Below are 18,935 nucleotides of genomic sequence, written 5' to 3' on the forward strand. Positions count from 1 at the left end.
GCGCCTTTAAATGAAAACTCATTCTTTTTCTGTTCTTTACCTTTAGCGTTCTCTTTTTAATAACCAATTTTAAACATGTAGTTGATATGAATTTATTTTGACTTTGCACCAGGTAAATTTATAGACAGATTTGGAGAATACATGGCTGTTAAGGATGAGACACCGCTTGAAGATTATACTGTTATCTCAGATGTTGAATGCTTGGATGACACGGAACAATGTAAGTGGCCATTCAGTGAAATTTCAACTCCAAGTGCAAACAGTCACGTGGCCTCGAGTTTACTGTGGGGCGAGGATTGTTTTGGACACATTTTGTTCCCTGATCTGATTTTCTGACCGCTTCCTCCTTTTTGGCATGGGTTTGAGTTGAGAGTCTTAAAGGGCCACTGTCACCCCCCCCAGCCGTTATTAACTAAAAGAGCCACCTTGTGCAGCAGTAATGCTGCAGTCTAACAAGGTGGCTCTTTTAGTTTTTGATTCATTTATTACCTCAATAAAGCGTTTTAAAAATTGGCCACACATACCGGATATTGTACCAGGAGGCGGTCCGAATCGTCCTCTATCAATCTTCCAACGGCCGTCACTCTTCTCTTCAGGGCCGATGGTACCCGCCCCCTTCGCGTTGTTGCTTCTTAAATCCGGCGCCTGCGCTGTGCGTGCCTGCCTGGGGCCTGCGCAGTGTTCTTTGTCAGTCACATCTCAGATGCCGGGTGCCTGACTGCGCCCTGTTACTGAATCCCCGCCCCGCACTGTTATTCATTATGCACAGTGCGGGGCTGGGGTTCCTGGGAAGGCGGGGGAGCGTCAGAGATGGGAGAGCGTCCGAGATGGGGGAGCGCCTGAACAGCGCAGTGCGCATGCCCAGGAATGCCAGCCCCGCACTGTGCATAATGAATAACACAGTGCGGGGCGGGGATTCAGTAACAGGGCGGCCGCACTGCCCGCACAGGCGCAGTCAGGCACTCGGCATCTGAGATGTGACTGACAAAGAACACTGCGCAGGCCCCAGGCAGGCACGCACAGCGCAGGCGCCGGATTTAAGAAGCAACAACGCGAAGGGGGCGGGTACCATCGGCCCTGAAGAGAAGAGTGACGGCAGTTGGGGGATTCATACAGGACGCTTCGGACCGCCTCCTGGTACAATATCTGGTATGTGTGGCCAATTTTTAAAACGCTTTATTGAGGTAATAAATGAATCAAAAACTAAAAGAGCCACCTTGTTAGACTGCAGCATTACTGCTGCACAAGGTGGCTCTTTTAGTTTATAACGGCTGGAGGGGGTGACAGTGGCCCTTTAAGGATCTCTTTGCATCTGAGTTGAAATGTGATAATGGCTAATATATTTGGCCCCAAAAATTGCGGTCAGAATATTATTTATTTTTTGTATCTGTTACAGGTTATCCTTCAACGCCACCAGTTCCTCGTCGGGTTAATTTTCAAGAACACCCTTCAAAGAACAACTTGCAGATTGATGGTAAACGTGGTATCAAATATGCATCTGGTGAGATCTGCTTATGTTATTCAAGAAATCTGTTTGAGAATGATATGTGCTCCGGGGCGGCTGCTCTCCGGTGCATCGGGGCTGCTGCTCTCCGATGCTCCGGGGCTGCTGCTCTCCGATGCTCCAGGGCTGCTGCTCTCCGGTGCTCAGGGGCTGCTGTTCTCCGGTGCTCAGGGGCTGCTGCTCTCCGGGGCTGCTGCTCTCCGGGGCTGCTGCTCTCCGGGGCTGCTGCTCTCCGGGGCTGCTGCTCTCCGGGGCTGCTGCTCTCCGGGGCTGCTGCTCTCCGGGGCTGCTGCTCTCCGGGGCTGCTGCTCTCCGGGGCTGCTGCTCTCCGGGGCTGCTGCTCTCTGGGGCTGCTGCTCTCCGGGGCTGCTGCTCTCCGGGGCTGCTGCTCTCCGGGGCTGCTGCTCTCCGGGGCTGCTGCTCTCCGGGGCTGCTGCGCTCCGGGGCTGCTGCGCTCCGGGGCTGCTGCGCTCCGGGGCTGCTGCGCTCCGGGGCTGCTGCGCTCCGGGGCTGCTGCGCTCCGGGGCTGCTGCTCTGCGGTGCTCCGGGGCTGCTGCTCTGCGGTGCTCCGGGGCTGCTGCTCTGCGGTGCTCCGGGGCTGCTGCTCTGCGGTGCTCCGGGGCTGCTGCTCTGCGGTGCTCCGGGGCTGCTGCTCTGCGGTGCTCCGGGGCTGCTGCTCTGCGGTGCTCCGGGGCTGCTGCTCTGCGGTGCTCCGGGGCTGCTGCTCTGCGGTGCTCCGGGGCTGCTGCTCTGCGGTGCTCCGGGGCTGCTGCTCTCCGGTGCTCCGGGGCTGCTGCTCTCCGGTGCTCCGGGGCTGCTGCTCTCCGGTGCTCCGGGGCTGCTGCTCTCCGGTGCTCCGGGGCTGCTGCTCTCCGGTGCTCCGGGGCTGCTGCTCTCCGGTGCTCCGGGGCTGCTGCTCTCCGGTGCTCCGGGGCTGCTGCTCTCCGGTGCTCCGGGGCTGCTGCTCTCCGGTGCTCCGGGGCTGCTGCTCTCCGGTGCTCCGGGGCTGCTGCTCTCCGGGGCTGCTGCTCTCCGGGGCTGCTGCTCTCCGGGGCTGCTGCTCTCCGGGGCTGCTGCTCTCCGGGGCTGCTGCTCTCCGGGGCTGCTGCTCTCCGGGGCTGCTGCTCTCCGGGGCTGCTGCTCTCCGGGGCTGCTGCTCTCCGGGGCTGCTGCTCTCCGGGGCTGCTGCTCTCCGGGGCTGCTGCTCTCCGGGGCTGCTGCTCTCCGGGGCTGCTGCTCTCCGGGGCTGCTGCTCTCCGGGGCTGCTGCTCTCCGGTGCTCAGGGGCTGCTGCTCTCCGGTGCTCAGGGGCTGCTGCTCTCCGGTGCTCAGGGGCTGCTGCTCTCCGGGGCTGCTGCTCTCCGGGGCTGCTGCTCTCCGGGGCTGCTGCTCTCCGGGGCTGCTGCTCTCCGGGGCTGCTGCTCTCCGGGGCTGCTGCTCTCCGGGGCTGCTGCTCTCCGGGGCTGCTGCTCTCCGGGGCTGCTGCTCTCCGGGGCTGCTGCTCTCCGGGGCTGCTGCTCTCCGGGGCTGCTGCTCTCCGGTGCTCAGGGGCTGCTGCTCTCCGGGGCTGCTGCTCTCCGGGGCTGCTGCTCTCCGGGGCTGCTGCTCTCCGGGGCTGCTGCGCTCCGGGGCTGCTGCGCTCCGTCGAGGTGGGGTGGGCCCGTATGACCACCGACAGGATAGTACGTCATACGCGATCGGCCGCGCTCACGGGGGGAGCGCGGCCGATCGCGGCCGGGTGTCAGCTGCCTATCGCAGCTGACATCCGGCACTATGTGCCAGGAGCGGTCATGGACCGCCCCCGGCACATTAACCCCCGGCACACCGCGATCAAACATGATCGCAGTGTACCGGCGGTATAGGGAAGCATCGCGCAGGGAGGGGGCTCCCTGCGGGCTTCCCTGAGACCCCCGGAGCAACGCGATGTGATCGCGTTGCTGCGAGGGTCTCCTACCTCCTTCCTGGCTGCAGGTCCCGGATCCAAGATGGCCGCGGCATCCGGGTCCTGCAAGGAAGGAGGTGGCTTACCGAGTGTCTGCTCAGAGCAGACACTTGGTAAGCCTGCAGCCCTGCACAGCAGATCGTCGATCTGGCAGAGTGCTGTGCACACTGCCAGATCAATGATCTGTATTGTCCCCCCCTGGGACAAAGTAAAAAAGTAAAAAAAAAATTTTTCCACATGTGTAAAAAAAAAAAAATAAATTCCTAAATAAATAATAAAAAAAAATATATATTATTCCCATAAATACATTTCTTTATCTAAATAAAAAAACCAAAACAATAAAAGTACACATATTTAGTATCGCCGCGTCCGTAACGACCCAACCTATAAAACTGCCCCACTAACCCCTTCAGTAAACACCGTAAGAAAAAAAAAAAAAAAAGAGGCAAAAAACAACGCTTTATTACCATACCGCCGAACAAAAAGTGGAATAACACGCGATCAAAAAGACTGATATAAATATCCATGGTACCGCTGAAAACGTCATCTTGTCCCGCAAAAAACGAGCCACCATACAGCATCATCAGCAAAAAAATAAAAAAGTTATAGTCCTGAGAATAAAGCGATACCAAAATAATTATTTTTTCTATAAAATAGTTTTTATCGTATAAAAGCGCCAAAACATAAAAAAATGATATAAATGAGATATCGCTGTAATCGTACTGACCCGAAGAATAAAACTGCTTTATCAATTTTACCAAACGCGGAACGGTATAAACGCCTCTCCCAAAAGAAATTCATGAATAGCAGGTTTTTGGTCATTCTGCCTCACAAAAATCGGAATAAAAAGCGATCAAAAACGGTCACGTGTCCGAATATGTTACCAATAAAAACGTCAACTCGTCCCGCAAAAAACAAGACCTCACATGACTCTGTGGAGCAAAATGTGGAAAAATTATAGGTCTCAAAATGTGGAGACGCAAAAACTTTTTTGCTATAAAAAGCGTCGCTGGTTTCACACTTGCGTTTTTGTCTGCAGCGTTTTTTGCACAAAAAAACGCATGCGTTTTTTCCCTATATTTAACATTGAAAACGCATGCGGTTTTTTTGTACGCGTTTGGTCGCGTTTTCAAACGCATGCGTTTTTTTTCTGCATGCGTTCATTTTCAGAAATACAACCTGCAGTATTTTCTTGCGTTTTTAAGCACATGCGTTTGCGTTAAAAACGCATGCATTTTTATCGAAAAAAAAACAGAAAACACACTGAAAAGCCACCCACCACCATCAAGGTGATAAAGGGATCCTAACCCTAACTCTACCCCTAACCTCACCCCTAACCGTTTAATGAACATTTTCTGACAGTCATAGTGCCACGTATTTCAGTGCCACGTATTTCAGTGCCACGTATCACGTATTTCAGTGCCACGTGTTTCAGTGCCACGTATTTCAGTGCCACGTATTTCAGTGCCACGTATCACGTATTTCAGTGCCACATATTTTAGTACCACGTATTTCAGTTGCACGTATTTTAGTATCACGTATTTAAGTGCCACGTATTTCAGTGCCACGTATTTCAGTGCCACGTATTTCAGTGCCACGTATTTCAGTGCCACGTATCACGTATTTCAGTGCCACATGTTTCAGTGCCACGTATTTCAGTGCCACGTATTTCAGTCACGTTTAGGGTTAGGGTTAGGGCTAGGGTTGGAAGTAAAGTTAGGGTTGGGGCTAAAGTTAGGGTTGGGGCTAAAGTTAGGGTTAGGGTTTGGATTACATTTACGTTTGGATTAGGGTTGGGATTAGAATTATGGGTGTGTCAGGGCTAGGGGTGTGGTTAGGGTTACCGTTGGGATTAGGGTTAGGGGTGTGTTTGGGTTAGGGTTTCAGGTAGAATTGGGGAGTTTCCACTGTCCAGGCACATCAGGGGCTCTCCAAGCGCGACATGGCGTCCAATCTCAATTCCAGCCAATTCTGCGTTGAAAAAGTAAAACAGTGCTCCTTCCCTTCCGAGCTCTCCCGTGCGCCCAAAAAGGGGTTTACCCCAACATATGTGTTATCAGCGTACTCGGGACAAATTGAACAACAACTTCTGGGGTCCAAGTTCTCTTGTTATCCTTAGGAAAATAAAAATTTGGGGGGCTAAAAATCATTTTTGTGGGAAAAAAAAGATGTTTTATTTTCACGGCTCTGCGTTATAAACTGTAGTGAAACACTTGGGGGTTCAAAGTTCTCACAACACGCGCTCCTTCCCTTCCGAGCTCTGTCATGCACCCAAACAGTGGTTCCCCCCCACATATGGGGTATCAGCGTACTCAGGACAAATTGGACAACAACTTTTGGGGTCTAATTTATCCTGTTACCCTTGTGAAAATACAAAACTGGGGGCTAAAAAATCATTTTTGTGAAAAAAAAAAAAGAATTTTTATTTTCACGGCTTTGCGCTATAAACTTTAGTGAAACACTTGGGGGTTCAAAGTTCTCAAAACACATCTAGATAAGTTCCTTGGGAGGTCTAGTTTCCAATATGGGGTCACTTGTGGGGGGTTTGTACTGTTTGGGTACATCAGGGGCTCTGCAAATGCAACGTGACGGCTGCTGACCAATCCATTTAAGTCTGCATTCCAAATGGCGCTCCTTCCCTTCCGAGCTCTGTCATGCGCCCAAACAGTGGTTCCCCCCCACATATGGGGTATCAGCGTACTCAGGACAAATTGGAAAACAAATTTTGGGGTCCAATTTATTCTGTTACCCTTGTAAAAATACAAAGCTGGGGGCTAAAAAATCATTTTTGAGAAAAAAAAAAAAAATTTTCACGGCTCTGCGTTATAATCTGTAGTGAAACACTTGGGGGTTCAAAGCTCTCAAAACACATCTAGATAAGTTCCTTAGGGGGTCTACTTTCCAAAATGGTGTCACTTGTAGGGAGTTTCAATGTTTAGGCACATCAGGGGCTCTCCAAACGCAACATGGCGTCCCATCTCAATTCCAGTCAATTTTGCATTGAAAAGTCAAATGGCGCTCCTTCCCTTCCAAGCTCTGCCATGCGCCCAAACAATGGTTTACACCCACATATGGGGTATCAGCGTACTCAGGACAAATTGTACAACAACTTTGGGGGTCCATTTTCTCCTGTTACCCTTGGTAAAATAAAACAAATTGGAGCTGAAATAAATTTTGTGTGAAAAAAAGTTAAATGTTCATTTTTATTTAAACATTCCAAAAATTCCTGTGAAACACCTGAAGGGTTAATAAACTTCTTGAATGTGGTTTTGAGCACCTTGAGGGGTGCAGTTTTTAGAATGGTGTCACACTTGAGTATTTTCTATTATATAGACCCCTCAAAATGACTTCAAATGAGATGTGGTCCCTAAAAAAAAATGGTGTTGTAAAAATGAGAAATTGCTGGTCAACTTTTAACCCTTATAACTCCGTCACAAATAAAAATTTTGGTTCCAAAATTGTACTGATGTAAAGTAGACATGTGGGAAATGTTACTTATTAAGTATTTTGCGGGACATATGTCTGTGATTTAAGGGCATACAAATTCAAAGTTGGAAAATTGCAAAATTTTCAAAATTTTCGCCAAATTTCCATTTTTTTCACAAATAAACGCAAGTTATATCGAATAAATTTTACCACTAACATGAAGTACAATATGTCACGAGAAAACAATGTCAGAATCGCCAAGATCCGTCAAAGCGTTCCAGAGTTATAGCCTCATAAAGGGACAGTGGTCAGAATTGTAAAAATTGGCCCGGTCATTAACGTGCAAACCACCCTTGGGGGTGAAGGGGTTAATATGTTAGAAGCAGGAAAAACTGGAAGTGTTAGAACCTGGATAACTGTAGTAACATCTAAAATTGTGATGGCTACAAGACCGGGTCAGAGCATCTCTAAAATGTCAGGTCTTTTGGGAAGTTTTTGGTTATGCAGTGGTTTGTCCCTACTTAAGTGGATCAAGAAAGGATCACAGTTGACCCATCGCCGGGGTCATGGGCGCACAATGCTTATTGGTGCTCGTAGGCAGCTACTTCTAGCCAATACTGTATGATCTCACAGAAGCACTACTGCAGGAAAAAAATTGATGAAAACACTACTGACTGACCAAAAGTCTTTGTAGTACACAATGCATCACGGCTTGCCAACGTGCTCCACCAAACCCTGTCAACTGCATTGGCAGATTAGTACCATGGACTGGAATATAAGGATGACCTAGTAGGAAGAATCTTTTTTTCATTTACATCATGTGAGTGGCCAAGGAGAGGATACCTGGCGGCACTAGAGGAAGGCAAGCCGATGGAGGTATTGTTTTACTCTAGGCAATGTTCTGGTGGGAAACCTAAGGTCCTGGTTTTCATGACCATGTTTCTTTGCCATTGCCATGAAGGGGTATACATGTCAATTTTTAATAGCAGTGGCCCCTTTCAGCAGCATAGCAGTCCGCCACACTGCATAGATTGTTGTGGATAGGCATGAAAAGTCTAATCCATGGACATCTCCCCTCAAAACTTCCAAGACTAAAAAGATCTTCTGCTGCTGATGTCTTTACCTTCAGAGGTCACCAAAGGTGGACTGAGTGGTCCAAGCTGTGCTTTGTTGGCACAAGGGAAAGCCACACAATATTAGTAAGTGGGTTTTACTGTTGTAGCTGATTCAGCATATATAGCCATACATCTATTCTGTCAAGTAGCCAGAGCTGTCACAGAATAGTAGTGTTACTGATCTGCTTTATTTTAAAATACTTGTTTTTCACTCCTAGTACAAGGACACAGAGCATCTACCTCTGGTACTAATAAGACAAGTATGGTTGCAGTTCCACAAAAGTACATAATTGAAAAACCCTACAACATTTGTGAAAAAAATGTTATTTTGAAAGGTGAGTGCAGAGATGACCACAGCATGCAAATTTATCTATCTGTGTGTGTGTATATATATATATATATATCTATCTATCTATGTATATATATATATATATATATATATATATATATATATATATATATATATATATATATATATATATATATATATATATATAGTACAGACCAAAAGTTTGGACACACCTTCTCATTTAAAGATTTTTCTGTATTTTCATGACTATGAAAATTGTACATTCACACTGAAGGCATCAAAACTATGAATTAACTCATGTGGAATTATATACTTAACAACAAAAAAAGTGTGAAACAACTGAAAATATGTCTTATATTCTAGGTTCTTCAAAGTAGCCACCTTTTGCTTTGATGACTGCTTTGCACACTCTTGGCATTCTCTTGATGAGCTTCAAGAGGTAGTCACCGGGAATGGTCTTCCAACAATCTTGAAGGAGTTCCCAGAGATGCTTAGCACTTGTTGGCCCTTTTGCCTTCACTCTGCAGTCCAGCTCACCCCAAACTATCTCGATTGGGTTCAGGTCTGGTGACTGTGGAGGCCAGGTCCCCCATCACTCTTCTTGGTCAAATAGCCCTTACACAGTCTGGAGGTGTGCTTGGGGTCATTGTCCTGTTGAAAAATAAATGATGGTCCAACTAAACGCAAACCGGATGGAATAGGATGCCGCTGCAAGATGCTGTGGTAGCCATGCTGGTTCAGTATGCCTTGAATTTTGAATAAATCCCCAACAGTGTCACCAGCAAAGCACCCCTATCCCATCACACCTCCTCCTCCATGTTTCACGGTGGGAACCAGGCATATAGAGTCCATGCGTTCACCTTTTCTGCATCGCACAAAGACACGGTGGTTGGAACCAAAGATCTCAAATTTGGACTCATCAGACCAAAGCACAGATTTCCACTGTTCTAATGTTCATTCCTTGTGTTCTTTAGCCCAAACAAGTCTCTTCTGCATGTTGCCTGTCCTTAGCAGTGGTTTCCTAGCAGCAATTTTACCATGTAGGCCTGCTGCACAAAGTCTCCTCTTAACAGTTGTTGTAGAGATGTGTCTGCTGCTAGAACTCTGTGTGGCATTGACCTGGTCTCTAATCTGAGCTGCTGTTAACCTGCGATTTCTGAGGCTGGTGATTCGGATAAACTTATCCTCAGAAGCAGAGGTGACTCTTGTTCTTCCTTTCCTGGGGCGGTCCTCATGTGAGCCAGTTTCTTTGTAGTGCTTGATGGTTTTTGCCACTGCACTTGGGGACACTTTCAAAGTTTTCTCAAATTTTCGGACTGACTGACCTTCATTTCTTAAAGTAATGATGGCCACTCGTTTTTCTTTACTTAGTTGCTTTTTTGTTGCCATAATACAAATTCTAACATTCTATTCAGTAGGACTATCAGCTATGTATCCACCAGACTGCTGCACAACACAACTGATGGTCCCAACCCCATTTAAAAGGCAAGAAATCCCACTTATTAAACCTGACAGGGCACACCTGTGAAGTGAAAACCATTCCCGGTGACTACCTCTTAAAGCTCATCAAGAGAATGCCAAGAGTGTGCAAAGCAGTCATCAAAGCAAAAGGTGGCTACTTTGAAAAACCTAGAATATAAGGCTGGTTTCACACTTGCGTTTTGATCTGCAGCGTTTTTACCGAAAAAAACGCATGCGTTTTTTTTTCCTCTATGTTTAACATTAAAAACGCATGCGTTTTTTTTGTACGCGTTTTGCCGCGTTTTACGACTCATGTGTTTTTTTTGCTGCATGCATTCTTTTGCAGAAATGCAACATGTAGTAATTTTCAGAGGCGTTTTTTTGCCGCAAAAAACGCATGCGTTCATTTGCGTTTGATTTGCGTCAAAAAATACATTGATGTCTATGGAAACGCATGCGTTTTTACGTACATGCGTTTGCTTGCGTTTTAAACGCATGCGTTTTTATAGAAAAAAACAAGAATACACCCTGATAAGCCACCCCCCACCATTAAGGTGACAAAGGGATCCTAACCCTAACCCTAGGGATCCAAACCCTAACCTTAACCCTAACCCTAACAATATGACAGTGAATACTCTCCGAGTTTATATTTTTAGTACTCTATAGCAATACCGTATATCTTGGGGTGTCCACATTGAACATAGCTTTTCTCCTACGTATCATTGGGGGACACAGGACGAATGGGTGTTATGCTGCTGCCACCAGGAGGACACTAAGTTAAACACACACAAAAGATTAACTCCTCCCCTGCAGTATACACCCACGGCTGGACAATCCGGAGCCAGTTCTTACTTAGTGTCTCAGGAGGCACTTGGGTCCTCAGGACCCCACCAATTTTTCTTTTTGATTTAACGGAGAGAAGGGAGCGACAGGCAAATTTTCAGCCCTGATCTCTCCCGCACCAACAACGGGCAAGTACACGGAGCGTTCCTCCTGTATCCTTTCCCGCGACGATGGATGCCAGCCCTGGCTCACCTTTCAGTGTGGCGACGGTTCCCTAGCGTTCCGATCTCCCTCCCTCCTTTTCAGGCGACCATGGGGACTAATCATCCACCTAAGTCTCCTGGAGCCAGGGCACAGCCGGACAGATTGACAGGGCGTCCGTGCAGCCGTCCACTGCATCACCACTGTATATAGCGGTTGACACATGGCGGCAGTAGCTCTCCACCCTCTCCCTATCAAGGTGAAGGTGGATGGAGCATCGGTCCCATCGCACAAGGTAAGTGCGGGGACCGACGAGCTGGCAGCAGGGGGGGCCCCCTTACTCTCTTCCAATGCGGCTCTGCAGCCGCGGGGCAGCGTGCGGCTCTGCAGCCGCGGGGCAGCGTGCGGCTCTGCAGCCGCGGGGCAGCGTGCGGCTCTGCAGCCGCGGGACAGCGTGAGGCTCTGCAACCGCGGGGCAGCGTGCGGCTCTGCAGCCGCGGGGCAGCGTTATTCCTCTGTGGGGGCTCGGCGCCCAGGCCCGGGCCGGACTAGCGCCCGCCTACAAGCACGCCGCCGCCCGCCCACGACACGCCCCCTCCCTGGGCGCTTCTCGCTCCCGAGAAGCGCCCTTCTCACATCTCGGCGGCCATCTTGGATCAGGAAGTGCGCTGACGGCTCTGCAGCACCGCAGCGCACAGGAGGATCTCCCTGCCAGCCACCGCAGAACTTAGGTGAGACGCACCCAATAGGATTGTCTCCCCCCCTGCCAGTACGCTCATTTAATCAGAAACATGTCACAGTCTAGGCATAAACAGACTGGAAAGACCCACTCTGTTATTTTTGCTGTGTGCACCTCCTGCAAGATATCTCTGCCCCGAGGTCACACTACCCCGCTGTGCTCCGCCTGCGAAACGCCTGCGGCACAGGATACTCCGGCCTCTGACCCGGAATGTACCGAGCCTAGTACCCCCGCATGGGCGTCCTCCCTCGCTCGCTCTGTGGCATCTTTGGAAAGGACGATACAGTCCCTCCGTGACCCGTCCCTTACTCAGGGAACTTCCACGGAGGTTGTAACGCGGTCTAAGAACCCTTCGCGGTCTAGAGGTCGTACTGTTTCTAGAAGCCCTCACTCATCCAAGAAAAGGTCCAGAGTAATGTCTCCGGTCCGTGATCAGCCCTCAAACTCAGAGAGCGATGTCTCTCGTCACTCTTCCCCGACTCATAGCAGGGAATCCCTCCTGGATGACGCATCCGACGCGTCCTGTTCTCCAGAGTATCGTCACGATCAAGAGACTCTAGATTCTCTTATAGATTCTGTTAGTCAGACGCTTCAGTTAGAGGATGAAATCCCGTCCAAGGCGGCTCATCCCGTGTCATTTGGGCGAGCCACAAAGGCTCATAAATTTTTTCCTACGCACCCTCAGTTCAAGGATATTGTAGATCAACATAGAGTCCGTCCGGATAAACGTTTCTCAGGTCAGAAGGCTATGCAATCAAAGTATCCGTTCGCTCAGGACCTAACTAAGGAGTGGTCTCAGTCACCCTCCGTGGACCCGCCAGTGTCGCGGCTAGCCACCAAGGCGGTTCTATCCTCCTCCGAGGGTGCGTCCGTCAAGCATCCCACTGATAGACAAATTGACCAGATGGCTCGCTCGGCTTTTGAAGCCTCCTCGGCTTCTCTCTTTCCCTCTTTTGCCATCACGTGGGTCGCAAAAGCCATGTCCCATTGGGCAGAGTCTTTATCCTCTACGGCACTACGGGCCGACTTACCCCCAGAAATTTCACACCTGGCCACTCAGATCGCCAGAGCGGGGGACTTTGTAGTTTCCGCGTCCTTAGACGCGGCCAACTGTGCCTCACAGGCAGCGGCCAATGCTGTCACGATCCGCAGATCCCTTTGGCTCAGGGACTGGAAAGCGGACTCGGGATCCAAAAAATCCCTCACGTCTCTTCCATACCAGGGCGAACGTCTATTTGGGGATAAACTAGACAAAATAATCGCAGACTCCACAGGAGGAAAGAGCAAATTTCTTCCCCAGCAACGTACTTTTCGCCCCTTTCGCAATCAACAGGGCCGAGGCCGATATTTCCGTTTCGGCTCCAATTGGTCCAATCCCTCCTCCGCGCCACCTGGCGTCGGGAGAGGTCAGCGCAAGGACAGAGCCTCCCAGCCGTCTTACAAGCCTTCTCCCACTTGGAGAGGCAGACCCAGACAACAGGGATCCCGAGGGCCCAGACCTGGCAGGTCCCCACCTCAATGACTTTTGGCAAACACCGAAGGACACCGACAAAGTAGGCGGCCGCCTACTTTTCTTTCGGGACGCGTGGCTCTCGGTAGTTTCCGACCGATGGGTCCGCGACCTAGTGTCCTACGGTTACAGGATAGAGTTTGTCTCTCTTCCCCCGCCTCGTTTCTTCCAGTCCCCCCCTCCCAGGGCAAGGGTCGGTCAGTATTTCCAGGCTATAAGGTCGCTATGGGAAGATGGGGTCATCATCCCGGTACCTCAGAACGAGTGGTACCAAGGTTTTTATTCCAACCTTTTCATCGTACCAAAAAAGGACGGCTCAGTACGTCCAATACTAGACCTCAAACTTCTCAACAGGTACGTACGCGTACATCATTTCCGTATGGAGTCCCTCCGCTCGGTGATTGCCTCTCTGGAAGAGGGCGAGTTTCTTGCATCTCTAGATGTGCAGGACGCTTATCTGCACATCCCCATCCTACCGTCTCATCAGCGGTTCCTCCGCTTCGCGGTCCAGGGACACCATTTTCAGTTTGTCGCCCTACCCTTCGGGCTTGCCACTGCCCCTCGGGTATTCACCAAGGTCATGGCAGCTGCCGTGGCCATTCTCCATGCTCGAGGTATAGTGGTGTTGCCCTACTTGGACGACATTCTCATAAAGGGTCCCTCTTTTCGGTCCTGCTCAGAAGCAGTAGACGTCACGATAAATACCTTTTTGCGCCTGGGTTGGAAGATCAATTTCAAAAAATCTTCTCCAGTCCCGGCTCAAACCATATCCTACCTGGGGATGATCCTAGATTCCTCTCGGGGTCTAGTACTTCTACCTCCGGAAAAGGTATCCACTCTGCAGAGAGAAGTCCGAAAGCTTACCCAACCTCTCCCTCACTCCCTACGTTTCTCCATGAGGGTTCTCGGCAGGATGGTGGCGGCAATGGAGGCAGTGCCCTTTGCGGTATTTCACCTCCGTCCCCTACAGCACGCCCTTCTAGCAGTATGGGACAGGAATCCTGCCTCGCTAGACCGCCGTCTCCTGCTCTCTCGCTCAATCAGGCAGTCCCTCAGGTGGTGGACCAAGAGGTCCTCCCTGACTCGGGGGAAGTCCTTTCTTCCGGTGCACTGGTTGGTCGTCACAACGGACGCCAGTCTCTTCGGCTGGGGCGCTGTGTTCCGATGCCACTCGACTCAGGGTCGCTGGTCCCCGCAGGAATCCCAGCTGCCCATCAACATCCTAGAGATTCGGGCAATCCGACTGGCACTCCGCCAGTTTCAGCCGTTTCTTTCCGGCCGCGCGGTCAGAGTCCAGTCCGACAACGCCACTGCGGTAGCCTACATCAACCGGCAAGGGGGCACTCGCAGCAAGGCGGCCATGGTCGAGGTATCGCTCATTCTCCGCTGGGCCGAGACCAACCACTCCATACTATCAGCAGTTTACATCCCGGGCGTGGAAAACTGGGAAGCGGACTTTCTAAGTCGCCACAGCCTCGATCCCGGAGAGTGGTCTCTCCATCCCGCAGTCTTTCACCAGATATGCTCTCGTTGGGGGACTCCGGACGTGGACCTGATGGCATCTCGCCTCAATTGCCAGGTTCCCGTCTTCATGGCCAGGTCTCACGACCCCTCAGCCTTCGGAGCCGACGCTCTAGTCCTCTCATGGCAGGGTTTCAGACTCCCATACATTTTTCCCCCAATTCCTCTTCTGGCAAAGGTAATCAGGAAGATCAGGGCAGAACGGATTCCAGTAATTCTCATCGCCCCGGACTGGCCGCGCAGGACGTGGTACGCCGAGATGGTGCAACTGGTCTCAGACGTACCCTGGAGGCTGCCAAGTCGCGCAGACCTTCTGTCTCAAGGGCCCATTTACCACCCGAACTCAGAGGCCCTATCTTTAACGGCGTGGCCGTTGAGTCCTGGGTACTGAGGCAGAAGGGTTTGCCCCAGACGGTTATATCTACCATGCTCCGCGCACGCAAGCCTTCCTCCATGCGCATCTACCACCGCGCCTGGAAGGCTTACTTCGCCTGGTGCAGAGATCGGGGTCGGTCTCCCCTCCAATTTTCTATTCCTCACATTTTGGAATTCCTCCAATCAGGCGTAGACTTGGGCCTTGCTCTCAGCTCTCTTAAGGGCCAAATTTCTGCTCTCTCGGTTCTTTTCCAGAGAAGGATTGCAAACAAATTGCAAGTCAAGACTTTCATCCAGGGAGTTTCTCATATGGTTCCACCTTACAAGATGCCCTTGGAACCATGGGATCTGAATCTGGTCCTCTGTGCTCTTCAAGAGCCACCCTTTGAACCCTTGCAAGAAGTGTCCTTGCGGTTCTTATCGTGGAAGATTGCCTTTCTCGTGGCTGTCACGTCTATTAGACGTGTCTCTGAGCTAGCAGCCCTGTCTTGCCAACCTCCTTTCCTCGTGTTCCACCAGGACAAGGTAGTTCTACGGACATGTCCGACTTTTCTTCCGAAGGTCGTTTCCTCATTCCATCTTAATGAGGAGATTGTTCTTCCCTCACTGTGCCCTGCTCCTTCTCACCGCACGGAAAGGGCGCTCCACACTCTGGACCTAGTGAGGGGTCTCAGACGTTATGTCTCTAGAACTGCGTCTCTCCGTAGGTCAGACGCCTTGTTCGTTCTTCCGGAAGGGCCACGGAAGGGTCTACCCGCTTCCAAGGCCTCCATTGCCAAGTGGATTCGTTCCGCCATCCAAGAGTCCTACCGTGTCAAGGGTCACGCCGCACCTCCGGGGATCAAGGCTCATTCTACCCGGTCAGTCGGCGCGTCCTGGGCCATCCGGCATCAGGCATCGGCAGCACAGGTCTGTAAGGCTGCCACATGGTCCAGCCTACATACGTTCACGAAGCACTACCATGTGCACTCTCAGGCCTCGGCAGACGCGTCCGTCGGTAGGCGAATCCTACAAGCGGCAGTGTCTCATCTGTAGCTCGTAGGCACGCACAGCATTTATAACTTCTTGTTGCCCACCCAGGGACTGCTTTGGGACGTCCCATTCGTCCTGTGTCCCCCAATGATACGTAGGAGAAAAGGAGATTTTTGTGTACTCACCGTAAAATCTCTTTCTCCGAGTCAATCATTGGGGGACACAGCACCCTCCCTGTTAGCCTAGTTTGGCTTGGTTATTCTTTTCAGTCTGTGTTTTTGACTATAACATGTTTTCTGTTTTTAACTGGTTTACTCCTACTGCTTTGTTACCGAACTGGCTCCGGATTGTCCAGCCGTGGGTGTATACTGCAGGGGAGGAGTTAATCTTTTGTGTGTGTTTAACTTAGTGTCCTCCTGGTGGCAGCAGCATAACACCCATTCGTCCTGTGTCCCCCAATGATTGACTCGGAGAAAGAGATTTTACGGTGAGTACACAAAAATCTCCTTTTTATTAGAAGAATGTCCTGGTCTCCAGGTCAACATAATAGCCAATCCCTATGGATCCCTAGGATCCCTTGGGTTAGGGGTAGGGTTAGGGTTTGGATCCCTAGGGTTAGGGGTAGGGTTAGGGTTAGGGTTTGGATCCCTAGGGGTAGGGTTAGGGTTTGGATCCCTAGGGTTATGGTTAGGGGTAGGGTTAGGGTTTGGATCCCTTTATCACCTTGATGGTGGGGGGTGGCTTATCGGTGACCTGGTGACCAGGACATTCTTCTAATAAAAAGCTACCCCTAACCCTAAGGATCCTAACCCTAACCCTAGCTAATTCTATTAATAGTGGGTTTTCTAGTTGATTTTGATGATTGATGATTGGCAGCTGTTACACACTTCTCAGCATGCGTTTCAAAAACGCAAGAAAAAACGCATGTAAACGCGTCAAAACGCCGCGTTTTTTTTCTGCATGCAAAAACGCATGCGTCTAAAAAATGCAGCGTTTGCACGCGTTTACATGCGTTTTTTCACCACCTGCGTTTTTTTTACAAACGCTGCAGATCAAAACGCAAGTGTGAAACCAGCCTAACACATATTTTCAGTTGTTTCACACTTTTTTGTTAAGTATATAATTCCACATGTGTTAATTCATAGTCTTGATGCCTTAAGTGTGAGTTTACAATTTGCTTAGTCATGAAAATACAGAAAAATCTTTAAATGAGATGTGTCCAAACTATTGGTCTGTACTGTACAGTCATGGCCAAAAGTTTTGAGAATGACACCAAAATTATATTTTCACATGATCTGCTGCCCTCTGGTTTTTATTAGTGTTTGTCTGATGTTTATATCACATACAGAAATATAATTGCAATCATATTATGAGTACCAATAGGTTATATTGACAGTTAGAATGAGTTAATGCAGCAAGTCAATATTTGCAGTGTTGACCCTTCTTCTTCAAGACCTCTGCAATTCTCCCTGGCATGCTCTCAATCAACTTCTGGACCAAATCCTGACTGATAGCAGTCCATTCTTGCATAATCAATGCTTGCATTTTGCCAGAATTTGTTGGTTTTTGTTTGTCCACCCGTCTCTTGATGAATGACCACAAGTTCTCAATGGGATTAAGATCTGGGGAGTTTCCAGGCCATGGACCCAAAATCTCTATGTTTTGTTCCATGAGCCATTTAGTTATCACCTTTGCTTTATGGCAAGGTGCTCCATCATGCTGGAAAAGGCATTGTTGGACGCCAAACTGCTCTTGGACGGTTGGGAGAAGTTGCTCTTGGAGGACATTCTGGTACCATTCTTTATTCATGGCTGTGTTTTTAGGCAAGACTGTGAGCCGATTCCCTTGGCTGAGAAGCAACCCCACACATGAATGGTTTCAGGATGCTTTACAGTTGGCATGAGACAAGACTGGTGGTAGCGCTCACCTCTTCTTCTCCGAATAAGCTGTTTTCCAGATGTCCCAAACAATCGAAAAGGGGATTCATCAGAGAAAATGACTTTGCCCCAGTCCTCAGCAGTCCACTCCCTGTACCTTTTGCAGAATATCAGTCGGTCCCTGATGTTTTTTCTGGAGAGAAGTGGCTTCTTTGCTGCCCTCCTTGAAACCAGGCCTTGCTCACAGTGTCTCCGCCTCACAGTGCGTGCAGAAGCACTCACACCAGCCTGCTGCCATTCCTGAGCAAGCTCGGCACTGCTGGTAGTCCGATCCCGCAGCTGAAACAGTTTTAAGATACGGTCCTGGCGCTTACTGGTCTTTCTTGGGCACCCTGGAGCCTTTTTGACAACAATGGAAGCTCTCTCCTTGAAGTTCTTGATGATGCGATAGATTGTTGACTGAGGTACAATCTTTGTAGCTGCGATACTCTTCCCTGTTAGGCCATTTTTGTGCAGTGCAATGCACGTGTTTCTTTAGAGATAACCATGGTTAACTGAAGAGAAACAATGATACCAAGCACCATCCTCCTTTTAAAGTGTCCAGTGATGTCATTCTTACTTAATCATGACTGATTGATCGCCAGCCCTGTCCTCATCAACACCCACACCTGTGTTAATGGATCAATCACTAAAACGATGTTAGCTGCTCCTTTTAAGGCAGGACTGCAATGATGTTGAAATGTGTTTTGGGGGTTAAAGTTCATTTTCTGGGCAAATATTGACTTTGCAAGTACAGTAATTGCTGTTAAGCTGATCACTCTGACATTCAGGAGTATATGCAAATTGCCATTAGAAAAAATGAAGCAGTAGACTTTGGAAAAATTAATATTTGTCTCATTCTCAAAATGTTTGTCCATGACTGTATGTATATGTGTATATATATATATATATATGTGTGTATATATATATATATATATATATATATATATATATATATATATACTAGCTGTACTACCCGGCTTCGCCCGGGTTAATGACTGCTGTTAGCAAAATAGAATGTGTTAACAAAAATTTATTCTGCACACAAAAACCACAAAACAAATAGATAGAAATGTAATTATTAAAAGGCAAAAACTAAGCAAATAGAAGCATTTCACAACATATATTAGCTTTGTTATACTGAGAATGTCTTTGTTGCCT

The 18,935-nt window shown here is 49.3% G+C and overlaps 1 protein-coding gene across 1 annotated transcript in view; it reads left to right on the forward strand.

The window, feature by feature from the left end:
* LOC143764643 (uncharacterized) overlaps window positions 1-18,935 on the forward strand; it is a 92,942-nt gene that overhangs the window by 38,847 nt on the left and 35,160 nt on the right. The window contains exons 6-8 of the mRNA XM_077250440.1: window positions 113-220; window positions 1,397-1,501; window positions 8,205-8,321. Coding sequence (XP_077106555.1) covers window positions 113-220; window positions 1,397-1,501; window positions 8,205-8,321 — 330 coding nt within the window. The remainder of the gene's footprint in view (window positions 1-112; window positions 221-1,396; window positions 1,502-8,204; window positions 8,322-18,935) is intronic.

Source organism: Ranitomeya variabilis, chromosome 4 (assembly GCF_051348905.1).
Source record: "Ranitomeya variabilis isolate aRanVar5 chromosome 4, aRanVar5.hap1, whole genome shotgun sequence".
Classification (NCBI taxonomy): Eukaryota; Metazoa; Chordata; class Amphibia; order Anura; family Dendrobatidae; genus Ranitomeya; species Ranitomeya variabilis.